General features: G+C 36.9%; 1 protein-coding gene across 2 annotated transcripts in view; it reads left to right on the plus strand.

Moving 5' to 3' along the window:
* Positions 1 to 12,600, plus strand: part of LOC150088054 (sodium channel and clathrin linker 1-like) — a 119,243-nt gene that overhangs the window by 40,128 nt on the left and 66,515 nt on the right. For both annotated transcript variants that reach the window (XM_090370553.1, XM_090370551.1), the window contains exon 4: positions 6,328 to 6,517. In XM_090370553.1, coding sequence (XP_090226679.1) covers positions 6,328 to 6,517 — 190 coding nt within the window. The remainder of the gene's footprint in view (positions 1 to 6,327; positions 6,518 to 12,600) is intronic.

Genomic DNA, 12,600 nt, shown 5'->3' on the forward strand with positions numbered 1-12,600 from the left:
AATGGACCATAATCTGCCACGCTGGTCCAGAGTGGGTTGGCAGATCGACTGTATTCAGCAGTCAGGGGCTTGAATCCCGGTCTACTCAAAGAGCGTGTGCTACTGCACTCCCGCTCCTGACCACTCGGCTACGGATGCTATCGAGGTAGTGTTAGTTAAATTAGAAATCTGCTGGCTTGAGGGGATTCACAGACTAATAGATTAATAGTAGCCACAGGAAGAGGTGAAAGTGATTCTTGTACTGCCTCTATTGGAATGAGCAGCAGCCTGCAAAGCGAGGTACTGGGGATTTCCAGGGCTGCTGGGAGTCATCATGGAACAAGTAAATACATGGATTGTGTTAGGATAACTAAGAGTAAGAATAGGTGTATGTATACTTGCATGTACACCAATGCTAGGGGTATAGTAAATAAATTTGATGAATTTGAAGTACTAGTCAAGACATCAAAAGCAGGTATTGTTGGTATATCAGAGATGTGGTGCCACATGGATATAAGCAGTGCAGAACTGGAATTTGGGGGAGTACAATCTGTACAGAAAGAAGAGACAGGACAGGAAGGGAGGAGGTTAATTAAGAAACACATAAAATCTAAGGAAATGCATCCAATTGACATTGGTAGCCAATGCAATGTTCAGTCAGTGTGGTGTTGACATAAGCACTGGGAAAGGGAAAATGAGAGTAGGTGTGTGTTATAGGCCTAATGAATCTGATGAGTATATTGAGCAATTGTGCAGAGAAATAGAGTGAGTCAGTAAATCAGAATGTCTTATAATGGGAGATTTTAACTTTCCAGATATTGACTGGAACTTGTGGGTTGGTCACTCACACACTAGCAAGACTTTTGTGGATTTATCAGATGACTGTTTTCTATATTAACGTGTTCAAGAGGCAACTAGAGGGAGTAATACTCTTGATCTGATTATCAGCAGTGATTCTTCATGCACTAAGAATTTGCAGATAAAGGAACCACTGGGTGACAGTGATCACAATGCATTGATGTGGTGGGAATTACTTAAAGATGTAACTATCATCAAGGCTAAAGGGAAGGGCTGTTGCTTTCATAAAGGTAACGGCAGAGGTCTCAGACAGTTTTTAAATTCTGTACAGTGGGATCAGCTGATGATGTTATGAACGTTGAATTCTAAATGGGAAGCCTTCAGGGACTGAATTTTGCAGGCTATTAGGCGTTTTATTCCAACTAAGAAATATTCAAGGTTTAAGCCTAAATGGATGTCAGATGAATTAATGAGGCTCATGGCAGAGAAGAAGAATGTATGGGATGCATATAAAGTATCCGGTGACACAGAAGATTATGATTGATATAAACCAATCTGTAATAAAGTCACAAAGGAGGTTAAGCAGGCGAATGCAGATTACAAGAAATCTTTGGCAAAGAATAATAGCAAAGAGTTCTTTACTTATGTAAACTCTAGACGGAAAGAGATGAATCAGACTGGACCATATAACATAGATGGGTTGACTATTGATAATCATGCTCAGGTAGCTGATAAACTGAATGAGTATTTTGCATCTACATTCACATATGAGGAGTTATTCAATGAGTGGAATGCCAGACGTTTATCAAATGCTAACAGGGATCTAAGTGATTTTGTAATAACTGAGAGCAAAGTGGAGGAGAAATTGTTGAAGTTAAACATAAGGAAGGCACCTGGGGTGGGTGGGATCTATCCAGTTATATTAATGGTGGCAGGAAAGGAAGTAAGCAAACCCTTAGCTATAATTATGAGAGCTTCCTTAGACTCAGGGGAGGTCCCCATGGACTGGAGGTGTTCAAATGTATCACCAATTCACAAAGGGAGTTCAAAAGGTGACACAAGTAACTATAGACCTGTTAGTTTAACTTGTGTTCCAGTGAAAATAATGGAATCGCTGGTTAAAGAAGCATTGCAGGATCACCTAGACAAGACCACAGTAATAGTTAAGACACAGCATGGGTTTGTTAAAGGGAGGTCTTGTCTGACCAATTTGATTGGATACTATGATGTGGTCACAAAAGAACTGAATGCCAAAAAAAATTTTTGATATCATATACTCAGATTTCAGGAAAGCTTTTGATACTGTTGCACATGGAAGACTGCTGTTCAAATTGGAGGTATGCCATTAAGGGTAAGTTACTACAATGGATAAAGGGATGATGGTTGAATGGAAGACGACAGAGAGTGGTAATCAATGGACACTGCTCTTCGTGGACAAATGTTATTAGTGAAGTTTCCCAGGGTTCGGTGTTGGGCCCATTGTTGTTTTGTATATTTATCAATGATATTGATGAAGGTATATCAGGTTTAATGTCCAAGTTTGTAGATGATACAAAGGTTGGCTGGGTTGTTAACGATAGTAAAGACATTATGCTACTTCAACTGGAACTAGATAAGTTGGGAAAATGGGCTGAGAAGTGGAAACTGAAGTTTAACATTGACAAATGCAAAGTACTGCATATGGGTAGCAGTAACTGAAGTAAAATGTACCAACTGTGTGGTACTACACTCAGGGAAGTGGAAAGTGAAAAAGACCTAGGGGTAATTGTGCAGTCAAATATGAAGTTTGCTGAGTAGTGAAGACAGGCTGCCAGGGCAGATCATGGAGTCTTGTCAATGATATATAGGAATTTTGCTAGCAGGGACGGAGGTTATTATCCCAGTTATACAAGGCAATGGTCAGGCCACACCTAGAGTATTGTGTACAGGTCTGGAAGCCTCATTTTAGAAAGAATGTAGAGTTGCTAGAACGAGTACAAAGAAGGGAAACAAGATTGGTCAAGGGAACAAAGGGGTGCTCTTACCAAGAAAGGCTTAAGTTCTGCAAATTGCAGTGCCAGGAGAGTAGGTGCCTGCGAGGTGATCTGATTGAGGTGTATAAGGCCTTGAATGGGTTTAGCAAGCTGAATGCTGATGGGATTCTTCCTCTTCCTCAGAACCTGAGGGTGCACAGTTTCAAATTGAGGAAAGATAGTTGTAGAATAAATGTACGGAAATTTGCCTTTAGCCAGCGGGTAGTTGATTGGTGGAATAGGCTTCCATCTTTTGTTGTAGAAGCTAATAGCCAAAATAAATTTAAGGCTGAGCTGGACAAGCATTTGGAATGAATGGATGGGTGAAATGTGGGTTTTTTTTTTTTTTTTTTTGGCTGATGCTGCATAAGCTTGCTTTCTTGCATCGTATGCCTCAACTAGTGGTAATGTAACTGCCATCAGGGGTAAGAGAAAGTGTTTTTGCTTTCGTAAAGATGACTACAGTGCTCCCAGAGAGTTTTTAAATTCTATACAGTGGGATCAACTGATGGTGTTACCAACGGTGAATTCTAAATGGAAAGCCTTCACGGATTTAATCTTGGAGGGTACTAGGCTTTTCATACCAACTAAGAAATACTGTTCAAGGTTTAGGCCTAAATGGATGTCAGATGAATTAATGTGGCTCGTGGCAGAGAAGAAAAATGCATTGGAAGCATATAAAGCCTTGAATGGTTTGAGCATGCTCAATTCTGATGGGATTTTGCCTCTTGCTCAGAATAATCACCTGAGAGGGCATAAATTCAAATTGAGAAAAGACAGATGTAGGATAGATGTCTGGAAGGCGCCTCCGTAGCCAGGTGGGAAGGAGCAGCAGTGCGTAGCACACGCATCTTGATTAGACCAGAGTTCGAGCCCGTCACAACCAAATACGGAGGATTCAGAAAGGTCAGGGAATGACCACCGCATATCCCGGAGCAATATAGCCTTAGTTGCTAATGCTCCTAAAAACCAAATAACAACAACAACAACAGATGTCCGGAAATTTGTCTTTAGCCAGCGGGTAGTTCGTTGGTGGAACAGACTTCCATACCTTGTTGTGGAAGTTGATAGCCTAAATAAATTTAAGGCTCAGCTGAACAGGTATTTCGAATGAATGGAGGGGTGAAGTGGAAGGTGTTTTTTTTGTTTTTTTTTTTCTTTCTGGCTGATGCTGCATAAGCTTGCTTTCTTGCATCATATGCCTCTACTAATGCTAATATAAATTATCAGGCGACACAAAAGCCTAAGGCAGATATAAGCTAGTCTCTAATCGTGTCATAAAGGAGGTTAGGCAGGTGAAGGCAGATTATGAGAAATCTTTGGCAAAGGATGCAAACAAAAACAGCAAAGAGTTCTTTACTTATATAAACTCTAAAAGGAGGGAATGAATCAGATTGGTCCACTTGATATCAGTGGTTTGACTGTAGATGATCATTCTCATATAGCTGCCAAAAACTAAATGAGTATTTTGTATCTACATTCACACATAAGGAGTTATTCAAGGAGGAGAGGACAAGATGTTTATAAACTCTAACAGGGAGCTAAGTGATTTTGTAATAACTGAGAGCAAAGTGGAGGAGAAATTGTTGAAGTTAAACATAAGGAAGGCACCCGGGGTTTATGGGATCTATCCAGTTATATTAAAGGAGACAGCAGAGGAAGTAAGCAAATCCTTAGCCATAATTATGAAAGCTTCCTTGGAATCAGGGGAGGTCCCAATTGACTGGAGATGTGCAAATGTGTCCCCAGTTCACAAAGGGTGACACTTGTAATTACAGACCTGTTAGTGTAACTTCTGTTCCAGGGAAAATAATGGAGTAACTGGTTAAGGAAGTGATGCAGGATCATCTAGACAAGACTGCAGTAATAGTTCAGACACACCATTTTTTGTTGAGGGGAAGTCTTGTCTGACAAATTTTATTGGATACTATGATGTGGTCACAAAGGCATTGGATGCAAAGAATAATTTTGATATCATATACTTGGATTTTAGAAAAGCTTTTGATACTGTGGTACATGGAAGACTACTGTACAAATTGGAGCAGTATGACATTAAGGGCAGGTTGCTACAATGGATAAAAGAGTGGTTGAATGAGAGAAGACAGAGAGTGGTTATCAATGGGCACTGCTCTTCATGGACTAATGTTATTAGTGGAGTCCCTCAGGGTTCGGTGTTTGGCCCATTGTTGTTTTCGGTATTTATCAGTGATATTGATGAAGATTGGCAGGGTTGTTAATGACAGTAATGATAGTATGCTACTGCAACAGGATCGGGAAAAGTTGAGCAGATGGGCTGAGACGTGGCAACTGAAGTTTAACATTGACAAATGTAAAATACTGCTACTCATGAAAAGCACCTGGGGGTAATTGTACAGTCAGATATGAAGTTTTCTGAGAAGTGCGAAAAGGCTGCAAGAGTTGCTCATGGTGTCTTATCAATGATATACAGGAATTTTGCTAGCAGGGATAAGGAGGTGATTGTCCCCTTGTATAAGCAATGGTCAGGCCACACCTTCAGTACTGCATACAGGTCTGGAGGCCTCATTTTAGGAAAGATGTAGAGCTGCTGGAACAAGTACAGAGAAGGGCAATGAGATTGGTGAGTGGAACAAAGGGTTGGTGTTACCAAGAAAGGCTTAAGTGTGCAAATTGCAGTTTCTGAAGACTAGGCACCTGTGAGGTGATCTAATTGAGGTGTTGAACAGAATCCTTGAACGAATTGAGCTAGCTCAGTGCTAATGGATTCTTCCTCCTACTCAGATTATTCACCTGAGGGGACATAAATTCAAATTGAAGAAAGACAATTGTAGATAGATGTGCAGAAATTTGCCTTTAGCCAGCAGATGGTTGATAGTTGGAACAAATTTCCAACTGTTTTAGTGGAGGTCAGAAACTTAAATAAGTTCAAGGCAATCAAGGCAGAACTAGACAATCACTTGGAGTGAATGGATGGGTGAAAAGGGGAAGGGGTTTATTTTTTTTTTTTTTGGCTGATGCTATATAAGGCAGATACTTTCCATGTGCTTTCTTGCATCATATGCCATGCTAATGCTAATTTACTGTATGCATTGGCATGAAAATTCCAAACAGCATAAACTTCATGTGATTCTCTTGTTACAAAATCCTGTGATCCCCAGTGTGTACATGTATGTAATGTAATTTCAAAAACAATTATTAAAACATATAATATTTGATAAAAAAAAAAGCAGTTAGTGATAACAAAAATTAGATATAATAGAGCGAGAAATATAGAGAAGACAAAAAAAATTAAAGAATAAGAAAAAATTTGTTTCATCGCAAACCCAGCCATAATTACTGATTCACAATGGACAGATACAAGCTGGATATACAGTTTTCTTTTCTAAAAAATTAAACAAATTTTTCTGTTTCTGATAGCTGTTGTACATCAACTTTCCCTCTTCAAAGTCAATAAAATTTATGTTATTGTGTATATATTGAGAAGAAATTTGCTGTAAAATCATTTAAGCATCACTTAGTAAACCAGTGAAAACTTAAGAGTGCTTATTTTTTTATATAGCTCTGAGATGAAATCTAGAGAAGCTGCTGCCATTAAAGAAGCAAGAGAGAGTTTTCTTTTAAAGGAAGATGCTATTTTACAGAAGAAAGAGGCAGTTTTCAAAGAACAGCAGGCTCTTAAAGAAGTTCAACAACTTCAAGCAGGAATTAAACAGTTAGTAGAAAGTGCTGTTGCCCGTACTAATATCGAGGTAAGTATAATTATTTCATTTTGTGGTTGTTGTTGTTGTTACACATTTCTATCTATATAATTCTTACTCATTAGTATCTTACTGTTAGCTTTTAGTATCATTGAATATGACAGTTTTGCGGTTGAGTTTAAAAAGAAAGTTTGAATTCCATTAAAAACATTTGGGTCTTGCAGAATTGATGCTAAATGGATTTTTAAGCATGATATCAAATATACCAATTGGGAGACCTCTGCAGTTGAGACTACACCTCTCTGCATGGTTTTCAGTGTTTGTGAACTAATAGCTGTTTTTAACTGTTTTTTGTGCTGCTTCAGAAATGTTATTCATTTTTTTTTTTTTAACATGTACCATTTTTTACAAATCACTTAAATTGATGTCACAAGTTGTATTATTGACACTGCTCCATGCAGCAGTGTTTATGAGCGCGAGCTCAGTTTATTTTTTGGGTTATTGTGTCAGACTTGTGCCGAAAAGTGAGTGAAATGTCTTCACGCAAGTATTTGAACAATCCAAACTTATTTTGTTATATTTGCGGAAGTTATGTAGTGCCCCTGGCAAAGACAAGATATTACAGAATTTGTAAAAAAATGTGTATTGTTCTTATTTTGGAGTGAAACTTGGTGACCAAGATAAACAATGGACTCTATAAAGTTTGCTGAACCTGTGTTGAAGCATTGAGACTGTGGAAAAATGGTAAAAAGAAGGCTATGCCATTTACAATTCCCATGAGTTGGCAGTGAGCCTACAAAGTTTCACTGTGATGACTGTTACTTTTGGTTAGTTAATATAGAAGTATACAATGCAAAGAGTAAGAGGGACATTTTGTATCCTAATATTCCATCTGCCATTTGACCAATCCCACTTGGAGATAACATGCCAATTCCATGCCGTCCACTTATATTTGAGAATGTAGGAGCAGAGAGTGCTGAAAGGGAAGCTTCTGAAGATGAACTGAAGTCTACATGCCTTCAGACATTGAGTGCAGCCTTCAACTGTTTTCACAGCATAAACTGAATAATTTGGCAAGAGATTTCAATTTACCAAAGGAATCTGCAAAACTCCTTGGTTCTAGACTTAAGTCAAAAAATCTTCTAGCACATAGGAATGTTGTACTCATGGTACAGACATAGAGAACTAGTCTCCTAATTTTCTGAAGATGATTCTGGTTTTTTTTTTTTTTTTCTTTGCAGTAATATAAATGACTTAATGAACTATTTAGGAATTAATACAGTCCTATTCAGTGGAGACTTTTTATAGACTCATCAAAGAGGAGTCTGAAAGGTTTGTAGCTGCACAATGGAAATAAATAAATAAATAAGAAACGTATGAGAACTTGAAGTTGTTGACAAATATTAAGTATGAAGAATGTGAAGAACTTTGTCTGTGCTGACTTTAAAGTGGTAGGCATTTTACTTAGCTGGCAATCTGCCTACAAAAATGCCTTGCTTTTTGTGTGAGTGGGATAATTTGGGAAGGAGTAAGCAGAGATGTCAAGGTCTGGCCAAAGAGGGACAGTTTGTTGTCTGGATCAAAGAACATAGTTCATAAACCACTGATAGACCCCAAAACTGTCATCCTTCCACCCTTGCATATCAAACTGGGTTTGATGAAACAGTTTGTGAAAGCTTTACCATCAAAAAGATCCCTGCATCAACTAACTTTGTACTAAATTCCCATCAATCACCCAAGAGAAGCTAAAACAAGATAACTTTATTGGAACTCAAATTGGGAAACCGATGAGGGATCAAGATTTTGAGGTAACTATGAATAAAAGAGAGAAAAAATAGTCATGGATTAAATTCAGGTCTGTTGTTGAGAACTTCTTAGGGAACAACAAGGATCTGGACCATAAGAATACAGTTTAAAATATGTTGGCAAACTTCAAGAAGCTGGTCTGTGACATGAGTGTCAAGTTACATTTTTTACACTCCCACATTGACTACTTCCTAGAAAATCTAGGAAGTGTTAGTGAAGAACAGGGTGAAAGGTTTCACCAGGACATTAAAGAGATGGAGATGAGGTACCAGGGGAGGTGGAATGTCAACATGATGGCTGACTATTGCTGGATGCTGAAGAGGGACTGTAAAGTAGAAAGATCTGCAAGAAAATCAAAGAAATTAAAATTTGACTCATTGTAGGTCAGTTTTTAAAATGAGCCTTGGGTATTTAGTGGACTTAGTGTTTTCAACATGTATTTAAATATAAAAGTCCAGTAAAAGTAATTTTTTATTATAATTTTTTAGTACATAAATAATGTCAAAATTGATAAAAATTTATGAAAAATCAAATTTTATTTTGTGATTTTTGAAGAAACTTGACAGGATGGAAATGATTTTTGAAATCAGCATTAGAAAATGATTCAGAAACACCATTTTCTGAGAAAACATTAATTTTTTTCAAAATGCAGAGTAGTGTTAGTCAAGCAAAGGGTTAGGGTCTCCCTCCCCCACCACCACCCACACGAGTTTTGCTAGACCTTTCAATAAATATAACATGCAAGTTGACCCACCACACACTCACATATAATACAAGAAACTAGATAGTATGAATCAGAGTTGTACTACTCAATATGTTCTACGTTGATATTAATATTTGTAAAATAATAAGAGGAGTTTACCTCAATATAGTACGTAGAACACTTCCATATGATACTCCCCAGAAATTAAAACAAAATAATCGACAACTTACATTAGAGTAAAATATAAATAATTAAATAATTAAAAACCAATTTAACACAATTCAAATCAATTTAAAACAATTAAAAATCAATTTAATGCAATTAAAAAGAATTCTTTTTAATCGTTTGACATCACTGAAATGCATGCTTCATTAAATCTTTCTTACTAATGAGCATACACAATAGATTGAATTTCATACAACCAAGGCTTTTTTCTGTCATTTTTATTTTTTTTTTATTATTATTTTTTTTTATAGTCATACAGCTTGTCAACTGTGTGAAAAGTTACATTGATGGCAAAAATGAAACAGCAATCTTTGTGAGAAATTTATTAAATTTCTCCAAGTACATGATTCAATCCAAATGTGATGTAAATTGATAAAGATTTCATTACTTCATAATTATTCCTAAAGAAGAAGAATTTTTATCCTCCAGCACATTGGAATGTGCTTCTTCAAAACTATTCAACTGTTAGATATACTTCTCTCGCTGAGAAATTTTAAAATCCAGCATCTCTCAATTCCCAAGGCTGCCTGTCAGATTTTAAAGCATTTACTGGACATCATAAAGACCATGTAAAGTAGTATACTGTTGGAATGGGCACACTATGATCAGATAGATAGTGTATCAAAAATCCTTTCCAAACCCAAAATAGGCAAACAAACAAGGTTAGCAGAGTGGTTAATCACAGTAATCAAGTATGCTACTGAAATAAGATCAAGAAATAGACAGATGGGCTGAGAACTGGCAATTGAAGATTAACACTGACAAATGCAAGTTACTTTGTATGACTAGCATTAATCCAAGATTAATATACCAACTGTGTGGCACTGCACTCAGGGTAGTGCAGAATTAAAATGACCTGAGGGTAATTACAGTCAGATATAACGTTCTCTGAGAAGTGCAGACAGGCTGTCAGAATAGCTCATGGGGTTTTGTTAATTATATACAGAATTTTTCCCCCAGGAATGTGTAAGGCAATGGTTATGCCACATCTTGAGTATTGCATATAGGTGTGGAAGCCTCCTTGTTTTAGGGAGGATGTGGATCTCTTGGAATTGGTGCAAAGAAGAGTAATGTGATTAGAGAGAGGAACAAAATAGTTTTACCAAGAAAGACTTCAAATTGCAGCATCTAGAGAGTGAGCACTTGTAAGGAGTCTACACTAACTGAAGTGTTTAAGACTTTGAATGGATTCAGTAAGCTCAATGCTGATGGAATCTTTCCTCCTGCTCAGAAGCATAAATTCAAATTGGGGAAGGATATTTGCAGGATATATGTATGGTAATTTGCCTTTAGCCAGTGGATAGTTTGATTAAAATCAAGGAATTACTAGACAAATTTTAGAGGGATATATAAGTGACATGAGAAGATTTATTTATTTATTTTTAATCTGATACTTTATAAATTTGCTTTCTTGCCTCGTTTGCCATTATTAACACTAATACTAATTTCCAATTTTGGACTTATCAGTGCGGTAGTTAAAAACAGGAGCTGCAAATGGTCAAGTGCATATATGGAAATAAAAATAGTTTTCTGGAGAACACCTGTGCTAGACACATCATTAATTACTTGCCTGATTTCGTTTTTAAGTTTATTCCAAATGTTTTTATACATGCTTTTACCTAATATATTTTTTATAATATTAAAATATAATAATTTTACAGCTAGTGTATTTATTTAAAATAAAGATACATTTGTAAAATATGTTGATTGGATGACCTTGTGGCCTTGTTTATTTTTAAAATTACTCCTTGTTTAAAGCACTTTTTTGTCTAAGTTTGCAAATATATACATATGCAAACTTAGACATTAAGCCTGACATGCCTTCATCAGTACCATTAATAAATATGGAAAAGAACAATGGGCCCATCACTGCACCCTGGGGGATTCCACTAATAACATTAGTCCAAAAAGGACTCTGTCTTCTCCCACTCAACCAGCCTTTTATCCATAGCAGTAACTTGCCACCTTAATGCCACACTGCTGCAATTTGTATAGCAGTCTTTTATGTATGACAGTATTAAAAGCTTTTCTGAAATCTAAGTATATAATGTTGAAATTGTTTTGCATTCAGTTTCTTTGTTGCTGCATTATAGTATCCAAACAGATCAGTCAGCAAAACCCACCCCTTAACAAAATTATACTGTGACTGCAGTATAACTGCATCCCTATCTAGATGGTCATGCATTATTTCTTTAACCAGTGACTTATTATTTCCCTTGTAACAGAAGTAAAGCTCACAGCTCTAATTATGCATTTCACCCTTTGATCCCTCCTTTGTGTACTGGGGATACATTTGTACATCCCCAGTCCATAGGACCCCCCCCCCCACAAATCCAAAAGTATTCTCATAAGTATGGTTAAGAGTTTGCTTGCCACCTTTGCTGCCTCCCTTAATATAATTGGATAGATCCCATCCACCCAAGGTGCCTTATTTACATTTAGCTTCAACAATTTCTCTTCCACTTTCCTCTGTTGTTACAAGCTATCTTTTTACTCCTTGATAATTTGATATACTTCTGGCATCCCCATCCCTAAAAAAATCCCTCATGTGCAAACATAGATTAATTATATCTTCAGAGTGTCGGCTACCAGAGGAAGATTATTAACTGTTAATACCATTCCTCTCTAGTGACCAGTGTAATTCATCTCCTTCCTTCTAGTGTTTATATAAGTAAAGAAATCTGCTGTTTTTTGAAATTCTTTGCTAGAGACTTTTCATAATTTGCCTTAGTTTTAACTCCCTTTGTGATTTGATTGCAGACTAGTTTATAACTACTGTAAGCTGTATCACCTGATAATCTACATATATTGTGTGATTTTCTTCTCTGCCACAAGCCTCATCAAGTCATCAGACATCCATTTAGGTCTAAGCTGACACCAGTATCTCTTAATTGGCATAAAAAGCCTAGTAGCTTCTACAGTTACTTTCTGGATGCTTCCTCTTTAGAATTTACTGTTGGTCAGTTAGGTCAACTTCATAGAATTTAAAAATTGTCTGAGACCACTGTAATCAAAAGCAAAAGCCCCTCTCTTTGCCCTTGACAGTAGTTATATCTTTATACCACACCACCTAGTGGATCTTTTATCTACAGATTCTTAATGCATAAAGATAATCACATCACGAGTATCGCTTTCTCTCGTCAACTCTCTAACATTCTGGTGTAGAAAATAGTTATTCAATAAATCCACAAAAAAAGCCTTGCTATTGTTTGAGCGAACACCAGCCCATGAGTTCCAGTTAGTAATTCCCTCATTATAAGACATTCTGATTAACTGGACCACTCATGTCTGTACAGTTCATTATGCTTGTCACACTCTTTAGGCTTATAACACACTCCTGCTCTCATTTTTGTTTTCCTAGTGCTTGTGACTGAACATTGTACTGGGCCTCTTAAGTCAA

Source organism: Mastigoproctus giganteus, chromosome 3, assembly GCF_048544385.1.
Source record: "Mastigoproctus giganteus isolate SK-2022 chromosome 3, ASM4854438v1, whole genome shotgun sequence".
Lineage (NCBI taxonomy): Eukaryota > Metazoa > Arthropoda > Arachnida > Uropygi > Thelyphonidae > Mastigoproctus > Mastigoproctus giganteus.